The sequence below is a fragment of the Camponotus vicinus genome, unplaced genomic scaffold (genome assembly GCF_025532165.1).
Source record: "Camponotus vicinus isolate PSW18456_S1 unplaced genomic scaffold, iyCamVici1.0 SCAF_3, whole genome shotgun sequence".
NCBI classification, from domain to species: domain Eukaryota; kingdom Metazoa; phylum Arthropoda; class Insecta; order Hymenoptera; family Formicidae; genus Camponotus; species Camponotus vicinus.
The window spans coordinates 10,763,911-10,789,945 of NW_028141967.1; the positions used below are offsets into that span (position 1 = coordinate 10,763,911).

General features: G+C 35.6%; 2 protein-coding genes across 2 annotated transcripts; one reads left to right on the forward strand and one right to left on the reverse strand.

Moving 5' to 3' along the window:
* The first annotated feature begins 20,890 nt into the window (after positions 1–20,890).
* On the forward strand, positions 20,891–23,809 carry LOC145969019 (uncharacterized). The gene is made up of 6 exons (XM_083094882.1): positions 20,891–20,959; positions 21,077–21,446; positions 21,513–21,638; positions 21,747–21,839; positions 21,930–22,098; positions 23,692–23,809. The coding sequence occupies exons 1-6, from the start codon at positions 20,891–20,893 to the stop codon at positions 23,807–23,809; spliced, it is 945 nt and encodes a 314-aa protein (XP_082951008.1).
* A 529-nt stretch (positions 23,810–24,338) lies between these two features.
* LOC145969020 (uncharacterized) lies at positions 24,339–25,226 on the reverse strand. Its single transcript, XM_083094883.1, has one exon. The coding sequence runs from the start codon at positions 25,224–25,226 to the stop codon at positions 24,339–24,341; it is 888 nt and encodes a 295-aa protein (XP_082951009.1).
* Between the last annotated feature and the right edge of the window lie 809 nt (positions 25,227–26,035).

Below are 26,035 nucleotides of genomic sequence, written 5' to 3' on the forward strand. Positions count from 1 at the left end.
GGGTGCATACGGAAGGAGTATGTCTTCCACGTATACATCTGCGTTCATGTTCCTGTCAAAAAAGTGCAAATCTGTATGAGCGTCCCAGAACCAGGCCTCCTCTTGAAAGAATTGGTGTCTAAGTACCTGGCATAAGCACGTTGCACAGTTGACACTGACAGATCAAGTGCCTCAGCAACGTATCTTCGACTTCTGCCATCTTCAATTAAAGCAACAACTTGAGCAGCTTTTTCTGGAGTTATCGTTGCCATAATCGAGAAGTAATTTCGAGAAGAAGTAATTAATTATGGTTTCAATAGATGAAGTCGCAAGGAGCAACGCGTCTAGAGAGCTAGCAAATCAATCGCATAACTTGTACTATAGTCTTTCAATGTTTTTTCCGTTTGAGACGTGCTTATGCCAGGTACATTGAAAGACTAAAGTACAAGTTATGCGATTGATTTGCTAGCTCTCTAGACGCGTTGCTCCTTGCGACTTCATCTATTGAAACCATAATTAATTACTTCTTCTTGAAATTACTTCTCGATTATGGCAACGATAACTCCAGAAAAAGCTGCTCAAGTTGTTGCTTTAATTGAAGATGGCAGAAGTCGAAGATACGTTGCTGAGGCACTTGATCTGTCAGTGTCAACTGTGCAACGTGCTTATGCCAGGTACTTAGACACCAATTCTTTCAAGAGGAGGCCTGGTTCTGGGCGCCCTCGACGTACCAATGAAAACGATGACCGATTTATTGTTTTAAATTCATTAAGAGACAGACATCGAACAGCTGTTCAAATTCGAAACAATTTAAGGGATGTCCACAATTGCAATGTATCCGTTGACACCGTTCGGAGAAGATTAGCGGAACAAAATCTGTTTTCGCGCAGGCCAGCGGCTGTACCTTTTCTTACAGGTCGTCATCGCGTAGCTCGACTCAATTTTGCAGTTGCGCATAGAGACTGGAATTACGCAGACTGGGGCAAAGTACTCTTTAGCGATGAATCTCGTTTTTGTCTCTATTCTCCAGATGGACGAGAACGAGTTTATCGTCGTCGTGGAGAACGATTTGCAGATTGTACTGTAAGTGAAAGGTACAGCTACAATGGAGGCTCTGTGATGGTTTGGGCAGGTATTTCAGCGGACGCTCATACAGATTTGCACTTTTTTGACAGGAACATGAACGCAGATGTATACGTGGAAGACATACTCCTTCCGTATGTTGTTCCGTATGCACCCTTTATCGGAGAGAACTTCTTGTTTATGCAAGACAATGCTCGACCACACACTGCGAGAAGAGTGTTTGATTTCCTCGATGAAGTTGGCATAAATCGACTTGTTTGGCCAGCAAGTAGTCCGGATTTAAATCCCATTGAGCATTTGTGGGACAATCTCGGCAAGAAAGTACGAAATCACGTACCTGCACCTCAGTCACTGCAAGAATTTCAAAGAGTTCTTCAAAATGCATGGGATGCAATTACGCAGGATGAAATAAAAAGACTAATACAGAGTATGCCTGATCGTATGAATGAGGTAATACGCGCACGAGGAGGTCATACCCACTATTAATACACACATGCGTGCGCCCGTACACACACACACACACACACACACACACACACACACACACACACACGCCACAAGGAGGGTTTGGAGTCTTTAAATACTGTGGAGCTGACGAACCACGGGGTCCTTATCCTTGTGGTATACAAACGAGCACACACACACACACACCTAAATTAAATTGAAATTATGTGCAACCATTTTTTTTCAAAATAGCGGATAAATGAAAGCATACAAAACCGATAAATAAAGGTTCCCGCTTTGCTCCAGTGCGTGGCGTGAATCAGGTATCGCAGCCCAATGGGACGAAATGCATGTGAAAGTGTGGAGTATCACCTTTACAATGCTTTTTTACCAAGCTCGATACGATAATTATTCGCTGAGCTGCAAATTGAAGAAGAAAAAAGAGCGTTTTTAATTAAATTCGGAATAACTCAGCGAAAAATCATCGTATCGAGCTCGGTAAAAAAACATTTTAAAGATAACACTCCACACTTTCACGAGCATTTGGTCTCATTGGGCTGCGTTACCTGATTTACGCCGTGCACCGTCCCAAACTCGATCCTTTAATAATCAATTTTACATCCTTTCACTTCCTTATCCGCCATTTTGAAAACAATGGCTGAGCATAATTGCCACTTAAATATTCTTAAAGTGGACATTACAGCCTTCATTTTGTTTTTTTAAACATATTTTTATCATCATTATTTACCAAGTTATGATCATTTAAAATTTGATGAAATTTTCTCAAATTTTAGGTGTACCGCTTTTTTTGCGGGTGAGTGTATATACATATTATGTTTCTAAAATAGATGAGTGACATGAAATACCGAATAATTGAATTCAGCGAAGAAACTGCCCCTGGGCAGAAGAGTGTCGACATAGTACTATTTGATTGGATAAGCTTCGATGAAGAAGCAAATTGTTTAATTACAAAATTCATGCCACCGCCTTATAACGAAGAAACTACTGGAAAACTGCATTCGCTCGTCCGCTACTGCTCACCAGCTTAAAACACCTGGCCAAAATTTCCCATCAAACTGCGAGGACAAGCAAGTAAGATTTAACGAAAGTATCTAAAATCTGAAACGTGAATATCATTATAATTTTACAGTACAAATGTCATTTTGTTATTGCAAAGGAAATTATAAAGAAGCAATAAATAAGCTAAGAGAACTAAATCATAAAAAGTCAGTTTTTACAAGTGATGAAGAAATGTCATGCTCCGATAGAACTTTTGTGGCAATTCAGAACTACAAGAAAAGAAACACAACTTGAAACGCTGAATGAAGAGTGGCGTGCTCCTCCAATTCTGATCGGTTAGCTTTCAACTAGAGCAACTACATTGATTGCTTTTTTGTTGTTGCGCTCTTAATAAAAATCATCATTCTAATCGCTGCATCTATATTCTTGTCATTTATTTCCTAGAAGCCGAACAGTCACAAGAAGAAATTTTTAAATCGCAGCGCTGTTACATTTCAGGTAAATTTTTTATCCTCGCTGTATATTAATGTACGTAGTCAATTATACTTAATAAACTGCAAAAATGCAATAGAATATTGCCAGCAAAGGAAGTCGAATACTCTTGGTTCCATTTTTCAATTGTTATTGTACAATTTCAGGGAGCGCACAATCACCTCCAATCAATCGAAAGATGCCTCAGGAATTGGAAGGACCATCTATGGACGAGTCCATGATGAATGTTATTCTTTCAGATTGTCCGTCACTAAACTATGACAAATTGATATGAAAGGCATTTATTTATTTATTTTAATTATTCTTAATATTTCGATTTTAATTTTAAATATTCTAATTTTAATTTTAATATTTTAGACATGACTGAAGGAATTAAAAAAACTATTGACGAGGCTCTCACACCAATTTCAAGATAGATAAAAGAACTGGCAAAAGAAATTAGCCATGTGAGAACAGACTTAAATTGTTTGAAACAGAGTCAGCCGATTGGTATTTCAGACTTGTGGACCATGGATTCATTCTACCTTTAAAAGGATCAAAAGAATTCGATGATTTTGAAGAAGTTTTGGCAAAGGATGACGATCGTCGAGAAAAAATTGCAAGTGACTGCAAGTGAATTCAATGTGACTGCTGAAGATGTTGATATGAATTTAAAACTTTTTTTTTTACAGAAACGACTTTTATGGCAGAACATCGATTCTTCGAGTCCGGTCATTAACTCAATACGCCGAGTATTAAAAATCTTCGTGTCCCGTGACGTGATTGCCAATTACACTGCTGTAAAAGACACGCATGTAAAAAAAGTCTTCGCGAAGACGAAATTTTTTGCTGAAATGCAATGTATTATATATTTTTACGATATCGCTAGTATGTACCTGCATCAGTGATTAATTTATCAATCCTTCAATTTTTTTGCTATTTGCATCTAGCAATCGTCATAGAGAAGTATAAATCACACGGACTGCCTATATCATGCAAGGATATTGAGAAATCTTTGGGTAAGATTTTCAATGCAGCGAAAGATTGGGAAGGCGCTCGACAAACAAGAGTTAATAAAAATTAACAATTGAGTAAAAAAAAAATTCTTTTTTGTTTTGAGATGATATTTAATATAATATGATAAATAATTATGTGATATAATATGATAAGTACAATATAATTTTTTATGGAATATATGATAAATGAAAAAAAAATTTTTGTTTTGTTTTGAGATGATATTTGATATAATATGATAAATAATTATGTGATATGATATGATAAATATAATATAATTTTTTATGGAATATATGATAAATGTAATGATAATTGTTCGAAAATCATAAAAATCATCCCGGATTAAATTTCTCTTAATATTTCAAATAATATTCTATAATTCGAGAATTCGAGTTTAACGGGCGTCAAGAATCTTCTCGAGCTTTCGATTAGTCAGAAAAACTCGACCGTTCCCGTTATCTCGCATTTTTTCATCGATCGAGAAACGCTGATCATAAACATTCGCAATAACATTGTCAACCGTCGACAAAATCAGCGTAGCGTACGGGCATGCGCGCCCATACGTCACGATCAGCTGATTGGCAATCAGCTGATCGAAAAAAGTTGCGCGCAAGACAATTAAAGAATTGTCTACGTCAGACCTCATCGGCGGCCAATTGTACGTGACGCCTTGAGGTCACCGCTAAAGTACAAAATTTATTGGGCCACGTCGCAACGGGCCCAAGATTCCGCTCGCTTTATAACGGGCACCGCACGCGAGCACCTCGAAATCTCGCACTTTTCGTTAAAACGCTTCGCTTTGTAAAACCGCTTCGCTTTGTTAAAACCGCTATTCTGTTATACGACCGCTTACTCACTCAGACTTCCGCTATCTCTTTTGATAATACGCAAATCGAACCGCTTTATACGACCGCCTACGAATTCGGAAAACGCTCTTGTTTCGCTACACCGCTCGCGATACCGCTCGCGAAAACCGCTCTTACTTTGTTACACCGCTGTTTCGCGAATCGCAATCACTGCACTCAACACTTGTTTTACTCTTGACTCTAATAAACGTCAGTCTTTTTTGTGTGAACGAGGCGCACTTTTTTCGCTGAAAGACCTTCCGTTCCTATCATCGCACTGTCGGATTCCGCTCGCGAACAATAATTATGAGATATGATAAATATCATATGAATATAAAAATATATAATGTAATATGACGTGAAAAATAAATGTGATATTCGATATAATATGATAAATTTATTGATTAAAGTATATTTGTGTTGTGTGAAATAAACGCCTACATAATTTAACTTAAAATATTCGAAGTGTTGGGATAGCTAAATAGGTAGCGTACTTAGCTTTCGGCATAGGCGATCAAATAGCGCACGTTCGAATCCCCCCAGAATAGGTAAAAATTCAGAATAGGCAGAAAAGCGTTTTTAACCGGTTATGGTAGGAGCCGAAATACAAATAGAGTCCAACTATGATTGATAGATGGTATCAAACATTTCTTTAAATAATATTTTATCCTTTTTTTTAAATATTTTCGATGTCCGAAACAGGTTAGGTGGCCGGATCAATCCCTGAACTAGTGGACTGATCAAGCTACGACCCAATAGCCTGATCAGGTCGCAATCCGGAATGCTAAATCAAGGCCGTAAGTAAAAAAACGTTACACAATTAGTCAGGCCTTGCTTTGGCAGCCGGAACAGTGCCGTGCCAGTGTGTAGGGTATGCCTGATCCAGACTCTTTCTGCGCCGGATTTAAATTTCTACTCGGGATGTATTTAAAATATTTAATTGGTGGTCGCAACGCCAAAAAGAATTGCAAGAAAAATAAAATATGTAAAAATAAAACCAATAATAATACTAAATCTGCTCGTGTGTTGCAAAGCAATAATAAAAAAATTAAAATTAAAAATTCTAGGGCCAATAATACGAGCTAATTACTAAAGTCTAAATAACATAAATACAAATAATCATAAATTCGTTTAATTGAATAATTACAAAAACGTTTCGACTTTACTTAGTCTTCTTCAGTAAGAAATATAACAAAATCAGCGAAGTGAAATGATCCGTATTCATTGACAAATGTTTTTCGTATGTCGCATAGAAAGAAAGAAATCATAAGTATAAATTTAATCAAATGTAAAATGAGAAAAAAAAAACAATCGTTAGAGCGCTATAAATAAATAAAAAGAAGCCAATAAAAACCCTTGTAATAGAACATGTTTCGGCAGCACAACAAATGAGTGACCCGGAGTGACAATTGGCCTCCTATTCAATCACAACTTCTTCGTTGGGAAGCAAGAAGCTCCTGATTTGAAACTGGCCATAACAGCTATGTCCGAGTCTATCACTTTCATGCTGTAATTGTATTATTTAAATTCAAAAATTGTAAACATTACACAAAATATGTAAACATTAATATGTTTTATCTCTTATTTCCCCACTCTAATCCTTTCCTTGCGTTTCTAAGAATTTTTTGAGCGCTGCCTCCCCCTTCTTCTAAATTTCAGGGCGTTAGAAGCATTGATCCCCCACCACATTATACTTTTGGAAGATGAGCGTCACGTATACTCGGTTAATTTCTGTACGATCAGTGTCGCGTTAACAGCTCGTAGTTCACTTTTCATAATCCCAGAGAAATGTACTACGTCGAAAGAAGCAGCAGCAGCAGCGGCATCGGAAGACGCGTGAATAATTATGTACCGAATCGTGATAAAACTCCATCGTTTGAAAACAAATGTGACAAGTAAACATTTAACTTTTTTCTATTTTTCTATTTTTCTATTTTTACAAATTGTATTATTATTATTATTATTAGTATTATTTAATTTTAATTTTTTCTGTAGCATTTCGTTGGAGCGTCGCGCGGTTCGTATACTAGGTAGACGATACGCATTGACAGCTACGGAATTCAAATTCCTCGAAATTGGTATCAACGTGGGTCCACCGTGAGTTACGTAGAGATTGGAGATCATCGGGGAAAGGAACTGATATTATCTCTCGAAACGTGGAAGGGACTCTACGAGCAACGTCGCAATATTCAAAATTTCCTTCGGAACGACTCTAAAGATGACTACAATTTCATAAGCGTTGGACCGCTAACAGTGAGAGAGTTCGTACGATTAACGACGTCAAACTCATAAGTCTCGAATCTTCAAACGTATGCATGATGATGATCGAATAGACGTTACATCGTATGTTCGATCTCGATCAATGCATAGATGTACCTTTTGATCGATTGGATAAAATTATCGAAACAGTTGATGTCAAGTTTACGCAATTCTCCAATATCGCGTCCACTGTAATAAATCCGAAAGAAGTATCAAATGTAATACGCGCGACGCTTTAAACAAGCATCAACTCGTCGACTGCGAGCTGGCAGCTTTAGTTTTTAGTCCACATAGTACATAAAAAAATATGTAAAACAAGAATAAAGAGTTTTAAGTTGACTAAATCATGACGTAATTTTTTCGCACATATTTCCATCCTTTGCGCTATCTCTCTCGCGCTAATTATACGTTTTCGTTTAATTCTTCTTCGATTTAATTCTAATTTTCCATTTTTTAAGGAAAATTCTTTTTAGTATTAGTATTTTATTTTTTTTTAGGGAAATTATTTTTTGAGGGAGAATTTTTGTAAATTATTGTTAAGGGTATTTTTTCATTAAACATTTTGTTGCATACAAGGTGTTATATTTTTTATGTACTTGGCATAATTTTTTTATCTGTAAGATTTTTTTTAGAGGGATTTCTTTTTGTAAAAATTTATATCTTTTCTGCAAAAAATATACAGGGTGTCCTAGACCACCCGTACACCCCTTTTCTTTCAAAAACTAAGCATTTTAGAGAAAAATGTTTCAGACAAAAGTCGTTTAGTTTCGAGGGGGCCATAAGATGATACCATTGGTTTGACCTTGAAGAGTCATTTGAAGGTCACGTGAAGGTCACTTCAATTTTTTTAAATAGAATACCCTATATATTTTTGCACATTCTTGTAGCTTATCTCGAGAGCTTTCCAAAACACTATAATTAAGTTAGTTTTCATTAAGTACTTTCCGAGTTATGAGGCTTGAAATAATTTCTTAATTTTACGTAAATCATAAAATATCTTGTAAAATATTCATTTTTCGATTATCTTACCTTAATACTTTTATGTACAAAATAATGAGAGGAATCAATTGGTGTAAAGAAAACACATAGTTGTTTCGAAGAAAAAATATGTAATTTGTAATTAACAATTACATATTTTTTCTTAAAAATAACTGTGTTTCTTTTACACCAATTGATTCCTCTTATTATTTTGTACATAAAAGTATTAAGGTAAGATAATCGAAAAATGAATATTTTACAAAATAGTTTGACCTTCACGTGACCTTCAAATGACTCTTCAAGGTCAAACCAATGGTATCATCTTATGGCCCCCTCGAAACCAAACAACTTTTGTCTGAAACATTTTTCTCTAAAATGCTTAGTTTTTGAAGAGAAATGTACTACGTCGAGATGAGCTACAAGAATGTGCAAAAATATATAGGGTATTCCATTTAAAAAAATTGAAGTGACCTTCACGTGACCTTCAAATGACTCTTCAAGGTCAAACCAATGGTACCATCTTATGGCCCCCTCGAAACCAAACAACTTTTGTCTGAAACATTTTTCTCTAAAATGCTTAGTTTTTGAAAGAAAAGGGGTGTACGGGTGGTCTAGGACACCCTGTATATGCATTTTTAGCATTTCGAGGCCAACTACATTTTTGTACTACTAAATCATTTATTAAGTGCCATCCGCTACCTTTAGCACGTACAATGTTTGTATAATGTCCCTCGATGGTATTTTTACTTTCATGAAAAATTCCACTAATGACTTTATACGTATTCGCACCAATACATATTTTTTCCGTAGGTATAGCTTTAATTTTTAAATCTGTCATTTTAATAATTTTTTTATCACTGATTTTAAATAATAATAACTGTAAGATAATAATACTTTTTGTTACTATTATATCAGTCTTTTCAAGAAAAGAAATAGCACTACAATTGATACATGTTTTTTCAACATTATTCCAACGTGAAAAATTATATTGTATTAATTCTTGTAGAGTATATGGTTTTTTTTAAATTTTCAGGTAATTGAAGTAATAATATATAATTTGTATGTGGATTGCAGTGTTGTGTGAGGGTTATAATTCACACACAATTTCTTTATAATGCACTTTATTATGTATCCTTAGTACGTGAGGTCTCGGCCTCATTAACATGGATAATATACGTTATCACGTGAAGAGACTCGGTCTCCACGTAGATCTGTTATCGATTTTCGAAAAGCAACGAAAATACGGAGAGCTCAGTCTCCTATATCGCAATATATAAATTTTTATGTGCGTATGCTAGGGCGGACGACAGCGGACTCGCCCGCACTTGAGTCGGTCCTCTCGAAAAGGTCCCTGAAGGGAGGGGAACGCGCGTACGAGATTTTCTCGCCTCGGTCCCTACATACGTGTGAACTGCTGAGTTTACGGGCTCGCAGGCCCATCGCTCAACGCTCGTCGTGAGTAGATAAGATGTTTGAAAGATGCTATCGAGCATCAACGTTTACAGTGGGCCCACTATTTATATTGCACGCAACAGTATGACTTTTTGTATTTGTATAATTACATATTTTACATCGTAAAGTTATGTTTAATTAGTTTTCAATTATATTCTTTATATTGTCTATGCTATTAATAAGATTTATAATAAACTCACTAACATCTTGCTGAGTCTTTTCAAGATATCGATGTCCTGCCAATTGACGTATAGCCATAATATTAATAGTTTTATCGTTCGATACATAAGAATCAATAAATTTTCTTATAATATTTGAATGCTCAAGATGAAACAACAATTTTCTGAAAATAGGAGAATGAAGTATACATTGAATTGAAACATTAGCATAGCAAGATATATTATCGATATTTGATAATCCTCTTATATACTGTAAAGTACAATCATTAATATTGTTATCATCAATTTGACATTCCAAAACATTTTTTGATAACGTCCAAATTATATCACGAACCTTGTGGACACGCTGTTTCAAAATATTAATATTTAAAAGATCTGGCCGGTATTGTGTTCGCAATCTATTATATTCTATTATAGCTAATTCGTTTGCTTTGACAGAGGAAGGGTCAAAATTTATAAGATGCAACCCATTCAGCGTAATCACTCGTGAAAGAGCGACATATATTTGTCCACAACTGAATATAGAATTTCCAGCTTCCACAACAGCATGCTTTAAACTCAGGCCTTGACTTTTGTGAATAGTCATACCATAACTTAGACATATAGGAAATTGTTTTCTTATAACAAACGCTCTATCCATTACTTCAAACTTAACGCTTATGCGTTCTATAATATGCTCGATTCCTGATGACATTGTTATTTTTATTTTTTCTACTTCATTATCTATTCCACTACGCATAATTGATGTAATTGTACCAATCGTACCATTTACAAGACCTAAACTAACATCAATATTTCTTCTAACCATTATACGTGCTCCTAATTTTATAGTTATAATTCTCGCTAATCCAGCTGTTCAAGAACTATCTTTATCATTTTTACTTAATATCTTCATAACTTTTTTCTTTAAATATGGCGCACATTCTGCTAGATCTTGAGCAACGAGTTCTATCTCGTCCGAAGAAATAAGATTTAACATTGCAGTATTCAAAACATCACATAATGCACAAGTTGGAATTAAACAAACTGTATCCATTGGTAAGCTTTGCAAATAATCACATAATTTCTGTAATCGGCCATCACAATTAATTTCTTTAAAATTTATTTTCCTTGTTTCTAAAATAGTTACAGCTGAATATGTTACTATTCCAACACGAATTCTTGTTAATATACCTCGATAAGAATTATCACCTTGTTATCGCACGTTAATTTGTAATTCATCATAACTAAATAAAGACCATAAATTTACAGACCCCATTGCATCAATATACTTCTCAATTTTTAGTTTAGATAATTCAATAAAAGGTGGATCCTCATGCACAGGTGGAAGTTGTAATAAATCTCCAAAAAGAAGTATATGTTTTTTGCCGAACCATCCATTATCACAATCGATGGTATTAAATATTTCTGTTAATCGAAGATGTATATACATTAAAGTGATATTTGAAATCTGTGGTGTTACGAGAGGTGGTTTATTAACAACGCAGTTTCGTCACTGGTACTCTACCAGGAGTGGTTTGTTTATTTAATCACAATTACACATATAGGTAATCACGTGTGGAGATGTACCGTTCGCCGAGCCGCCCGGAACGTAACTGACTCGTTGGCGTTCATACGTACACACGCACACACGTAACTATCACGTATGTTTACACACTCATACTAGCGCTCTTGCATCAGATACCACAATTCTCCCGCCTTTTTAATTTTTAATCAACCTCGGAGAACGACGTAATTTTACAGTGGTATCTGCGCCTTTGACGATTTGGTTTTTATAGCGCTTGTGCATTACATTATTAGCATCTCGCACAATGAACGTTGAGGGCGAGATTTGTTTAACAATCTCGCCTTTGCATCTTTTTTCCGAACGCGCGCTATAATCGTTTATGTAAACATCATCGCCCGCGCCTAAGTCTAGTTGACGATCTCTGCCGCTTGCAATGATCTGCGCGCGTTGGCTTTTTTGAACTTTTGCGAACATGTTTGGTTTAACATATCAAAACGCATTCGCATGTCTCGTTTGAACATAAGTTGATAAGGGTTTTTCCCTGTTGTGCAGTGCTCGATGCTGCGATAATCCATTAAGAATTTATCAATAGCCGTATCCGGCGTTTCTCCCCTTTTTACGATTTTTATTACTTTGTCCTTGAAAGTCCCGAAATTCTCAGCCGCCCCGTTAGTTGCGGGATGATACGGCGGTGCGAAACTATGATTTATACTATTTTTCTTTAAGAAATCTAAGAATTTTTTACATCTAAACTGCGGACCGCCGTCAGTGACAACGTGTAAAGGTAATCCGTATCGCGCGAATACGGTCTTAAATTCTTCTATCACTCTGTACACTTTGGTATTTTTTTTTAAATTAATCACTTCCACCCATTTCGAATGAGCATCGATAATTATTAAATACATGTTTCCGACAGAGGTCCTAAAAAGTCGCAATGTATGCGGCTCCATGCGCGATCCGGCCATGGCCATGTAGTCAAAGGAGTTTGTCGTGGTTTTCTTCTCTCGATCTAGCAAACGTTACAGCTATTTACAGTGAATTCAATATCCTTATCTATCTCTGGCCACCACACGTAGGAGCGTGCAAACATTCTGATTTTTACAATGCCTAGATAAGACGCATATAGTTCTCTTAAAATTAATGGTCGCATGTTACTTGGTATAACGGCTCGTAGCCCCCAAAATAAGCAATTTTTATCGACCGACAATTCGAGTCTTTTTCTGTGGTATTGCTTTAACTCATCTGAGAGTTCTTTTAAGTTCGGCCATTCGCTAGTCGTATATTTAATTACTTTGATAATCGTTTCGTCTTTTAAACTTTCTGTTGCTAACATTTTACTCTCGAATGTTTTAATTCCTTCTTCAAAAAAATACACGTTAGAAAATTCAGGCTCTAATTCAGTTAAGTCTATTTCGTCTTTGATTGGTAAACGTGATAACGCATCACAGTTCGCGTTAGCTTTCGAGCTAATATGTTCGATTTTAAATCTAAAACCTGAGAGGTAATATGCCCATCTTTGAAATCTGTTATCAGCTGTTTCCGGGATTTCCTTTCGTGGCCCTAAAATTAATTTTAAGGACTGATTATCTGTTCGTAAAATTATTTCTTTACCAAATATGAAATCTCTAAAACGTTTAAATCCGAAAACTATAGCCATTGCTTCTTTATCGAGAATCGTCCGGCTCAATTCTTTCTTTGGTATTATGCGCGATGCATACGCTATCGGTTTTTCTGTACCATCTTTGTACTTATGTGAAAGAATCGCGGACAATCCGTGTTTTGACGCGTCGCAAGCCATCACGATTTGTTCGTTCGGGTCAAAGTGCGCCAAAACTCACGGTGATATTAATTTTTGTTTCACCCAATTAAAAGCGTCGTCGCATTCTTTATTCCATGCGAATTCCTTCGCGTTTGCTAAATCATAAAGCGATTTTAATCTTTCTGAACGGTTTTCTAGGAATCTCGCGTAGAAGGTTACTAAGCCGAGGAATGACTCTAGTTCTTTTGTTTTTTGGTTGCGGTGCGTTTACCGTCAATTTTCGATTTTGACTTGTGCAACCCTTCTTTATCAATTGTAAAACCGAGCACTTCATTTCTCTTGCATGAATTTACATTTTCCTATATTAAGTCTAAGTCTGCATTCTTGTAACCGCTCGCAAGCTTTTTCTAAGTTTTTCATGTGTGCTTCGGGAGTAGGGCCCGTTACGTATATGTTGTCTAAATACGCGATCGTACCATCAATACCGGCTAGACACTCGTCCATTTTCCTTTGAATATCAGCCGGAGTTGGAGAGATTCCTTCGGGAACATTTTTGTATCGAAATAAGCCTTTATGTGTAATAATGGTTAACGGTTTGCGACAATTTTCATTGACCCGAAATTGCATATACGCATGCGTTAGATCTATTACGTCCGGTGGACTCCACGATTCTTTTCTTTCCTCGAAACGATTTCGTGGAAGAAAGAAATCAAGGATCGACTTGCATTTGGAATGTAAAGCGATTCTTCTGAGGAATAAAGATAACGCGTAGAAGAACGCAACCTAACCCGCGTGTATCGCCATTAACAAATATAATTCAGAGAATGGCCAGTCGAGATAGCGCTAACGGAACACTAAATAAATTCTTGAATTAAGAGACACGAAATTATTATAAGAAATTCCAACAGCCGTATTCATTGATATAGCTTACTCTTGAAACCGTTCTATCTCAGGGATTATTAAAACAAAGATCCGCTGGTCCTCGGGAGATTGACAAATAATAAACATAAGACAAACCTTTCGAAATTGATAGTGCACGAGCGCTCGTTCGACAGGCCACCCTCAAGCGTTCTCAGAATCGCCAAATTATCAAGCGATAAGATAATCAGCTCACTCCCACTCTCTACTGGATGGAACTAAGTCTCGAGCCAAAGGGCTTAACCAATTAAAATCTTAAGACACACCCCTCTCTTCCTAAAAATCAAGCTCATTGACCTTAGGAAGGGAGTAATAGAAATTATTTTATTCGCCTAAAAAGATTCCCCACCATCCAGAAGGGAGGAGGAGTAAAAACCTTAAAACTCGCGAGCCGAAGACGCGGACACACAGTTCATTATTAAAAAATATTATGCCAACTCTTCCGTGCAGTTCAGAGTTTTACATCCAACAACTCACAGTTTTACTAGTAAAATTTCTTACGGCGGTTACACTCTTCCGGCAGTTCATATACGATAAAAAAAAGGGGGAAAGAAAAAAATTATCTTCTAAAAGTGCGACCTCTAATATCTATTAGTGAATAAACTCTCCACATCCTGCTAAGTCTCACAATAAGTAAAGTGAAGTGAGTGGAGTGTACACGGCGGACCAACCGAGCCCTTTTTCATCACCAGCCAGCAATCTGACACCTGCGCCTCCAGCTCCGGCCGGGTTGAATTTGTTTACGCACTTCAACGCTCATTATAAGTAGTAAGTTTAAATCCTCTCTCAGTCCTTATTTCTCCTTCCCATTCGATTGGCGATTGCGAAACGATCTTTAGGTAATTAAAGAGTTTGAGTTACAGATCTTTAAAGTTTCAGTGCTCGGAGTTAGTTGCCCTTTTCGGACCGAAATCGGCGACGCCTACGATTCCCCCACTACCGCTCGAGGCTCGACGGCCAAGCCGCCGATCGCGCACGTAACGCTATGCCTCAGGAGCGTCGCGTCCACCAAGCGTCCCGTTTCGCCAAATCGTCATTAAAATTTTCGTTATTAAATAATTTTTCTTGTTATAATTAATTAAATACACAAATTTTTATTATTATAATATATTATATATGTATAATCTGTTATAGATACATATTATACATACATGTATGTTATGATAATATATTTTAAACGTTATATAATAATTATTGTATATTAATTTTGAGAGATAATAGTTTTCCACATCACCCATGAGGTACTATTATAAATGCGATTTTCGTTTGCACGATTCTACTAAAGATGACATATCTACGGGAAGTTTAGAAGTAGTAGTTCGCATCAGCGAGGATAATGATGCGAGGATAACGATGCGTCAAAGAAGATCGTTTTTCCGTTTTAATAATTTTCATTTTCGAAAAAGAGCATTCACATAAATATGTGGATCCAAACATGGAGAAAATTCGAAGGCCGAAATTTTTAAGACGCGGATAACATGATGCATCTAAAATTTTAAAAAATTCGACTCCCTTTTCTAGCCGTGCTTTTAAAGAAATATCACATTGCAAATCGCAAAGTTCTGCCTGAAATTCTAGGCTTTGTTCCTCAATTTGCGCAGTGAGAGGATGCTCGAAAAGTATTAAATCTTTTCGTAATATTTCAAAATCTTTGAAACGCGTATCGAATTGGCTTATCAACGGATCAATTATTATATTAATTTGTTTTTTAAAATTACAAAATTACAAATTTATGTCATGTTCTTTAAGGAGAACCTGGCAAGAGGGAAAATAATTAAGAATATTATTTTCTAAGTGATTTTTAAATAATAACTTTCTGCAAAAAGAATCGACATAACTAACTAATTGCGAAATAGATTGATTGATCTTTTGCAGCTTTAAATTTAAAATATTTAAATGATTTGTCATGTCGGTTATTAGAGCAAGCTCGCAAAGCGAATCTAAATCTTCGAAAAAAAATTTAAATTCGTCACATTTTGTAGGAAAATTTTCTTACAAGAAAAGAAAGATCTCTTTTCTTATTGCAAAGAACTTTTCTAAACATTTTCCTGCACTAAGCCACCGAACTTCACAATACAGAGGCACATCTGTATAAATTGCGTTATGCTCCTCGAGAAAGAGTTGAAACTTTCGATGAGAAAGAAATTTTTGACCGCCTTTAATTATATTAATAATTTTTGTGACGGTTTGCATTGCGGTGCACAGTTTCACTACTTTCCCACATAACGCTTCTTGGTGAATAATACAATGAATGACAGGGATTTTCAAACCTCGCTGCTTTAATTGACCGAAGAATCCATTTTTTGAACCTATCATTGCCCTTGCGCCATCAGTTATGATAGCTGAACATTTAGCGAAATTGATATGAAATTTTTGGAGAGTTTGGTTAACAGCTTCGAAAATATCACTACCCGTTGTTCTATTGTGTAATGGGACAAAATCTAAGAGCTCCTCGACATATGAAAAATCGTTTTGCACGATTCGAGCAAAAATACTCAATTGACTCACATGCCGATTATCGGTGCTCTTATCGAGACATAATGAAAAGAAAGAACAAGATGCTAATAAAGATTTTAATTTTTTTTCTAAAGAAGAAGCAATATCATTTACACGCGATTATATTGTTTTGTCACTTAAAGGAATGCTAGCAGCTTCTTCAAGAGTTAACGAATTTCCAAACGACTCTACTGCTGCGATGAGACATTCCTTTACAAATTTTCCTTCAGAAAATGATTTTGAATTTTTCACGATAAGGTTCGAAATCGCATACGATGCTGTAAGAACTTTTACCGAGGATGAAGCATCCGAAGATGCATTATCACGAGAATTCGGACTACAACCTTCTTGATAAATTAATTTTAAACCTTCGATTAAATTAAATTTCTCCTCGTCCACATATTTTGAATATTCATGTGAATGCTTAGTTTTATAATGCCTATGAAGAATATATTTTTTAACAACAGAGGGTTGATAACCACACAGAAGACAGGTCATTTTATCAAAAATGTTTGTAAAAAAAATTTCTTCCCATTCTTTATCGAAAAATTGCACGTATCTTTGCTCCCTGTCCATTTTGCAGGTAATAGGACACGTATCACACGTTGCACTATCACTATTACCCACTTATTGTACTTTAATAATACAGACCTTTAAATCTCACACGAGACTTTAAATTTTAAATGCTCACGTCACGCTGGTCGCTGGTAGAGTATCGTTGAGAAACAACAGAACGTAATTGTTAACAACGAAGAGATGAAACAAAAGAACGACAATGTTTATCGCCGTTGTTAGGTCTGTATTATTAGTGTGTGTGTGACTACTTCTTGCACGAATTACACATCACGCGCGCGCGCGCGCGCACGTACGCACACCCACTAACACACACACATACACGCACGCAGGCACACTCACTAACACACATACGCACACAACCACGAATACGGTTTGGAGTCTTAAGATACCGCGGTACTAGCGAACCATAGAATTTTTATTCTTGCAATTCGGCGTTGCTAAAAATTCAAAATTGAATATCTCAGCACCTAATACAGCTAGAAGGATTTTATAAGAGGATTTTATAAAAAGCATTTTAAAGGTTCGTATTTCTAGTTTTCGAAATTTTATATCGCAAATTTGTACGACAATTTTTCTGAAAATGGCAGATGACAAAACGAGAGCATGTAAAATTGAAAAAAAATGGCCCGAGTTCGCCACGGTACATGGCGAGAGTTTGATGTCGCAGCTCAATGAGATAAAACGCATATGATAGTACAGCGTCTCCTTTTTAAAATGCTTTTTCGTTCGTCTCGATACAATGATTTTTTGGAGAGTTATTCGCATTTAAAGTAAAAAGCTGCCTTCTTATTAAAATGCGAATGTCTCGGCGAAAAATCATCGTATCGAGATGAATAAAAAAGCATTTTAAGGAAGAAAATCTGTACTATCATATGCTTTTCATCCCATTGAGTTGCGACATTTGGCTCACGCCATGTGCCGTGGCAAACTCGGACCATTATTTTTCAATTTCGCATGCTCTTGCTTTGTTATCCGCCATTTTAAATAAATTTATCTCGCAACATTGAAATAAATCGATTCTTAAAGTAGAGATTCCAAGCTTCATTTTCATTTTTTACAGACCTTTCTATCTTTATTATTTACGAAGTTATCGTCATTTGAAATTTGATTTTTTCTCAAATTTTAAGTGTACCGCTTTTTTTTGGACTAAGTGTATATGATATATTATAATAATAAAAATTTGGGTATTTAATTAATTATAAGAAGAAAAATTATTTAATAACGAAAATTTTAATGATGATTTGGCGAAACGGGACGCTTGGCGGGCGCGACGCTCCTGAGGCATAGCGTTACGCGCGCGATCGGCGGCTCGGCCGTATCGAGCCTCGGGCGGTAGTGGGGCAATCGTAGGCATCGCCTCCGATTTCGGCCCGAAAAGGGCAACTAACTCCGAGCACTGCTTTAAAGTAATAAGAGTTTAATCAATAATACTCTCGATCAGTTAGAATTCCATAGTAACCATCAATAGTAATTTATCGTCAACAGTTCAATTCCCCTCTCCATATAACTCTTATTTATTCGTTCTGGATTTCAGCATTGGAATTCGCGAATAAATCAATCGAGATTCTTATCCATTCGTTCTGGATTTCAGAATTGGAATTCACGAATATTCCTCTTATCCATTCGTTCTGGATTTCAGAATTGGAATTCGCGAATACTTTCCCACTCTCCAAAGATTTTTTAAAGCAATCTATCCCATTAGTTTCCTTTAATTTTCTTCTATATATATATATATATAAAATTATTTCTTCAAATTATGATCGGATATATTTCAAATGAAAGGATCGAACGATTCCCCGTTCGCCTGAAATCTCCGCAAGGTGGTTCGCGAACAATTCCTTATTTCTCTTTATTAGCTCTTTCTGATTTATTTAGCGAGAATTTATATTGTTTTCTATCTTTATATCTCGTTTCAGCCCTTCTTTATATATATATATATATATACAGGGTGACCCATTTTAACTTAGGCAGCCAAATAACTCGAAAAATAAGCAAGATAGAGAAAAATGTTTTAGACAAAAGTTGTATGGTTTCGAGGGGGCCATAAGATGGTATCATTGGTTTGACCTTGAAGAGTCATTTGAAGGTCACGTGAAGGTCACTTCAATTTTTTTAAATGGAACATCCTATATATTTTTGTACATTCTTGTAGCTCATCTCGAGAGCTTTCCAAAACACTATAATTAAGTACATTTTCGTTAAGTACTTTTTGAGTTATGAGGCTTGAAATAATTTCTTAATTTTACATAAACCGTAAAATATCTTGTAAAATATTCATTTTTCGATTACCTTACCTTAATAGTTTTATGTATAAAATAATGAGAGGAATCAATTGGTGTAAAGAAAACACATAGTTGTTTCGAAGAAAAAATATGTAATTTGCAATTAACAATTCCATATTTTTTCTTAAAAACAACTATGTGTTTTCTTTACACCAATTGATTCCTCTCATTATTTTGTACATAAAAGTATTAAGGTAAGATAATCGAAAAATGAATATTTTACAAGATATTTTACGGTTTATGTAAAATTAAGAAATTATTTCAAGCATCATAACTCAAAAAGTACTTAACGGAAAGGTACTTAATTATAGTGTTTTGGAAAGCTCTCGAAATAAGCTACAAGAATGTACAAAAATATATAGGGTATTCCATTTAAAAAAATTGAAGTGACCTTCACGTGACCTTCAAATGACTCTTCAAGGTCAAACCAATGATACCATCTTATGGCCCCCTCGAAACCATACAACTTTTGTCTAAAACATTTTTCTCTATCTTGCTTATTTTTCGAGTTATTTGGCTGCCTAAGTTAAAATGGGTCACCCTGTATATATATATATATATATATATATATATCTTTTCATTTCTACTTTTTCTTTACTCCCTTTCGTTTTCTTTTAATTTCCCATCCTTATATTATTATTTTTATTATTATCTTTTTTTTCCTCTTTATATTATTTTCCTTTGAATTATCATTACTTTTGGGAGAAACCGTTGAAATAGATGAATAATTTTCGAACTTAGACTTGGCGAATCTCTTATTTTAATTTCATTATTGTATTTCAATTTAGACCTGTGTTTCAGCGAATTTAGAAAATTTTAATTCTAACTATAACATAAGCGCAAGCGATGAATTCTATACTTCCCTTAATGAGTAAGCGTTATTCATATTTTTATTACACATTCACTTTTTATTTTTGTTTTATTTCTTATATTATATTAATTATATATATATATATATATATATATATATATATATATATATATATATGTAGCGCTTATGTTCAGGCGTGTTCGTATTTCGCTCGTGGAAGGATTCGCAGAGATTGCTGAGATTCTCGTAATTAATCGAGGCGATGTAAACAGAATAATTGGTTTATTATATACACTATATGCAGTTAACTTTGGATTGATTTTGGTGGTCCTTAGAAGGGCCGTTTTGTATGCGGAGTTATTGCCGCTCTCTATACGTTATATGCGGCCACGCTTTAGTGACTTTCAGGGACCCTAGACAGTTGTTATTGGCGTCTAGTTGGTCCGTCTGTGTGGCCGTGCTGTGACTAAGGGCCGGTTTTTCAATAACAGCTTAAACTAAAGTTTAATAAAACGATCCTTGATCCTTAAACATAGTTTTATTAAAGTTCAATGAAACGTTTCTTGATCCTTAAACTTAGTTTTATATACTATTCGTTTTTCCATTGTACAATGAGGATAGATTAATTAAACCTTAATTAAACTTCTGTTAGCAACTGATCACATGCGCGAACTCGATGTGCAGCAAATATAACCTCAAAATAAGTCTATACTATGCGTGTCAGTGCTTCAATCTCTGCATCTATTAATTGATTTTTTTCAATTCTCTCGCAAACTATCGATTTGTTTGTCACGACTGTAATTTATAATTAACAAATATGGCAAACGATAGCAGTGCTTCATCAAAACGTGCTCCCAATTTTACAAAAACCGAAGAAGAAATTTTGGTAAGTAACCTGATTTGGTAAATAATTATCAATTGTCTATAATATTAAATTATTGTTATATTAGAATTATTTCTATTGTGTAAATACATTTTTGTGCTTATACATTTTTTAACATAGGTACAATTAGTTAAGAAACATGATAAATTATTAGAATGTAAGCGGACGGACACAAACTCGAATATATTGAAAGAAGAAACATGGAAAACTATTTCCAAAGAATTTAATTCAACTACTGGGACGTTTAGAGATCCTCCAACTTTACGCCGCAAATATGAAAATTTAAAAAAGAAAGCAAAGAAGAAATTCGCCGATTTAAAATGCCACGTAAAAGGCACTGGTGGAGAACCTGCAAATATTGTTTTTGATAGTATAGATGAGACCATACAATCTATGTTAGGAACTCAATTAACAGGAATGACATCTCAATTTGATAGTGATGCTACATTGGTGATACAAAATGATGAAAGTACATCTGAAATTTTTAAATGTATGTGTTTCGTCATTTTTATTATTTAATATATTTTTAATTAATTAATTATTTTTTACGTAATAGTAAACATTAAAGATTTAGAAGTACAAGAAGGGATAAGTGAAAATAATATAAAAATTATAATTGAAGACACCACTTCATTTGACAATGAAAATACTGAAGACAAGAAGAATATTAATGAAAAAAAAGGTAATATTAAAAATTAAACCTCATGATCTTTAATAATTGTATTAATTAAATATACTTAAATTTTATTTATTTTGTACAAAAATTAACTATTGTATAAAAAAATTTAAGATTGGGGAAAATATTGCCCAAGTATGTTGAGAACTCCCAAATCTAAAAAATTAAATGTATTATCTGAAAAAACAGGCGACGCTGAAAGTCCAGGTAATAATAAAGTTACAAAATTTTCAACTCATGAAAAATATGTACTTATATACTTATCTCTATATCCTTATTCTATTATATTTATTACAGAAACTTTAAAAAGTTTATCTAATAAACGTTTTAAAAAGACATCAGATGATGATACATGGACAGAAGTAGGAAAAGCAAAATTAAATGTAATTGACATTCATAAACAATGTTTTCTAGAAGAGCATAAACTCAAAATCGAAAAATTAAAAATGGAAAAGGAAATATTACAGTATGAACTCGAATATAAGAAAAATGTGTTGGAGAAGAAAAATTAATATTATTATTTTTTTAATACAATTTATATTTTTTTGCACAAAAAATTTTAGTAGTAAATTATTGTATTTATCAGTAAAAAGATTATTTTTGTTTTAAAACTTCGAATGTAGGGAGAAAAAAAAGTATATTGGAGAAGGAAAATTAATATAATAGAGTTTATATATTTTTTGTTGAATTTTTATTTTTTTATAAGAAACTATTTACTACTAAAATATTTAATGTGTTAATTTATAAAAGTATAATTTTTGTTTTGAAAATTTGTTTTATTGTTACCAAAGAATGATAAAAATAAATGAAAACACCATGTATAAATGTTTTATAAGGAAAATTTAAAAAATCATAAGGGTATATAAAAAGTTTTATTTATGTTAATTATAAATTTTAAAGTCTTGAAAAATATTCATTAATTAAAGAAAGTCTAGTTGAATTATTGATTGTAATTGTGTTTCCATTTATATTATTTGGCATATTATTTACTACATGTATTGCTGTTTCAACTTCTGTATCTGTTAGTGGAATTTCTTCATTTCTTTCACAAGCTATGTTATGAAGAACAGCTGTTCCTACGATCACAGCTTTGACTCGATCTAAATTTAGTCTGATACCTAACACTAGAATAGGAAACCTTCTTTTCCACACTCCATAGCATCTTTCTACTGGATTTCTAGTGCGAATTTGTGATTCATTAAATAGTTGTTCTTCATTTTTAGCAGGTTTCAATAAAGGTGTTATTAAATAAGTTTTTACAGGATATCCGCTATCACCAACTAAAAGGTTATCATCTAATTCACCTCGTTCAAAACGCCCTCTTATGTTACTATTATTAAATATTGTAGAATCGTGTGCTGATCCTGGCCAACGAGCAACAATATCTAATATTTTTAAATCTGGACTACAAATAGTTTGAACGTTTATTGAAAAGAAATTTTTTCTATTTCTGTATGCTTCACTGTTGTTGCCACCTGGAGACTGAATTTTTATGTGAGTGCAATCAAGGGCACCAATGCAACGTGGAAATTTTGCAATATTATAAAATTTTTGGCGAAGTCTTCCAATTTCTTCCTCTGTATTTGGAAATTTTATATATAAAGGGCTAAGCTGAGCAATGGCCCTTGAAACTTTATTAATTACTTTACTTGCTGTACTTTTATGAATACCACTAAAATCACCTGTAGTTATCAAGAAGGATCCACTTGCATAAAATCTTAATATTAATGAAACCATCTCAGATGCAGAAAGAGCCTGATTCCTAGATAAAATTAATATATTTATGATTGTAGCCGCGCCTTCGATATTTTAACACGACCGCATTAAAGATAATTTTTATTATTTTTTTTTTGTTCGCCGATATGGAGAGGAGACAATTTACTTGAAGTCAAGTGTCTGAGCTATATGATGATTTATTAAGATCAAAAGACTTTCAGATGTGTCGTGGTCTAAAGCTAATCGCACAGTGAGTTCGGTGAGCGGGAATTACAAGCCCGGTAGGTTCGCGATCTAACACAATTAAAACAGAAATCGATCGTTCGATTTCTATAACCAATAGCGGGACGACAACGGATCGTTCGAGACGAAGACGACCGTTGGGCCCACCAAAAAAAACCAAACACAGAACGAACGCCTCGCTCTTGGAACATTCGAGAAGCGTACTCATAACAACTTAACAATAAGGCTGCTTTCTCGAACATCCCGCTCGCCTCGTATAACGGGTAGTTTACGAAATAAGTCGCTCACTCCTGGTCGCTTAATTGGTATTAGCCTCGGTGATCTGAAGTCTGATGGCTCGACCAAGTTGATAGTTTAATTAAAATTAGTACGTAGGGGGACAATGCTACATTAATCTCGATATTTGACCACATACAAGAGCTTCCTTTTACGTTCAAGGGACTATCTGTATGGAAGCACGCAGTTATGTAAAGTACAAACAATAAATGACAACGCTACTCAACCAGTCGCGATAGCCAGATTCAACGAAATTTGATTAATTAGTTCGACAAAGGCTATGTCTCGCAACCGATCGATCGAACGTTATTTTTATTAATACGTTGATTACATAGGTACGCCATGATACATAACTAAATATATACAATTAGGCGGTATACGCAAGCTCGAGTCGAGCTGGACGCTTAAAACGAGCAGTACATTTATTCATGAAACGATACAAATCAATTAATAGCTTAAAATAAGCGAATTTTAAGAGTCAGTGTCACAGGGGATCGGCAGCCGACAAATCTGCGTAATTGGTCGCTTTAACGTCGTCTTGGCGGTATGTATTGTCACTACACGGATGTGATTGTCCGATCCCGGGTGGATCTCTAAAATGCGAGCAAGCTCCCATTTTGAAGGCGGGAGTAAGTTATTTTTCAATAAAACAAGCTCGTTTATTTTTATCTCCGGTTGATTTTTCTGCCATTTACTTCGTTGCTGTAATGTATGCAGGTAGTCAGACGACCAAGATCGCCAGATATGTTCGAGCATTTCGCGCACTTGCTGCCATCGAGACAGGCGGTTCGGATTGATTTCGAGAGTCGATTCCTCTGGTTGGTTTATTAACTGACGACCAATTAAAAAATGACCCGGAGTCAAAGCGGAAAAGTCGTTTGGATCGTCGTGAAGCGCTGAAATCGGTCGCGAATTCAAACAAGCCTCGATTTGACACAGCAGCGTAGCAAACTCGATCTGCGATAACGTGCGAGAGCCCACGACTCTTTTAAGGTGATGCTTGAAAGCTTTTACACCGGCTTCCCAAAGTCCGCCGAAGTGCGGAGCGGCGGGAGGTATAAAATGCCATTTCACATTGTCATTGGCGATCGCGTTTTGCATCTGCGGATCGGCAACGAGTCGTTTAAAGACCGCATTTAATTCTCGATCCGCGCCTTGAAAATTTGTGCCGTTGTCACTGTATACATTGGACGGAAGACCGCGGCGACTAGCGAATCTCCTAAACGCGGCGAGAAAACCGGAAGTAGCATAATGGTCTACATATTCTAAATGTACGGCCCTCGTCGCGAGACAGATAAATATGACAACATAATATTTTCTCGATTTTTGTCGTCGTCCAACGAACGGAGTAATATTCATTGGCCCGGCGTAGTCGACGCCGGTGTGCGTAAACGGAGCGGAAGGCGTGACGCGGGGACGAGGGAGATTCCCCATCAGCTGTTGTGATGGCCGCGCGTGCTCGCGGGCACATTTCACACAATTTTGTATATAATATTTGACACGAGTGCACGCAGAAATTATCCAAAATTTTTGGCGCAAATTACGCAGCGTCAATTGAGTGCCACCATGAAGAGTGGCTTTATGAGCCTGCGCGATCAATAAATCCGAAATTCGGTGTTTCGGTAGAATTATCGGATGCCGTTCATCAAAACTGAGAGGCGAATTATCGATTCGCCCGCCAAGGCGGATTAATTGATCTTCCCCGAGGAAGGGGTGAAGCGGTAGCAAGGAGCTAGATTTTGAAATAGCCGTGTGATTTTTTAATGCTTGCAGTTCCGATGCAAAATAAATTTTCTGAACGTAGCTAAGCCAGGACAAGGAAGCTTCCTTTAATTCGGCAGCCGACAGGCGTGTCGTACGCGCCGTGGATCCGGCAGCGCGGCATTTTACGTTATTAATAAATTGTTTCACGCGCGCGGTGATTCTAATTAGTTTCGTCCAACTTGAGATGTCGTTCGGTAATTCCCACTCTGGATTACGTTGAGTATGACAAACAGCTATCGCCCGGGATTCAGACTCGATAGTCTCGCGGTTTGAATTGCGTTGCTGAACAGGTTTATTGTGGATCGGCCACGCGGGAGAGGGCCTACTTAGCCAGGCAGGGCCGGACCACCAAAGCGTAAAGTCGCGGAACTCTGCGGGCGACAAGCCTCGAGACGCGCAATCTG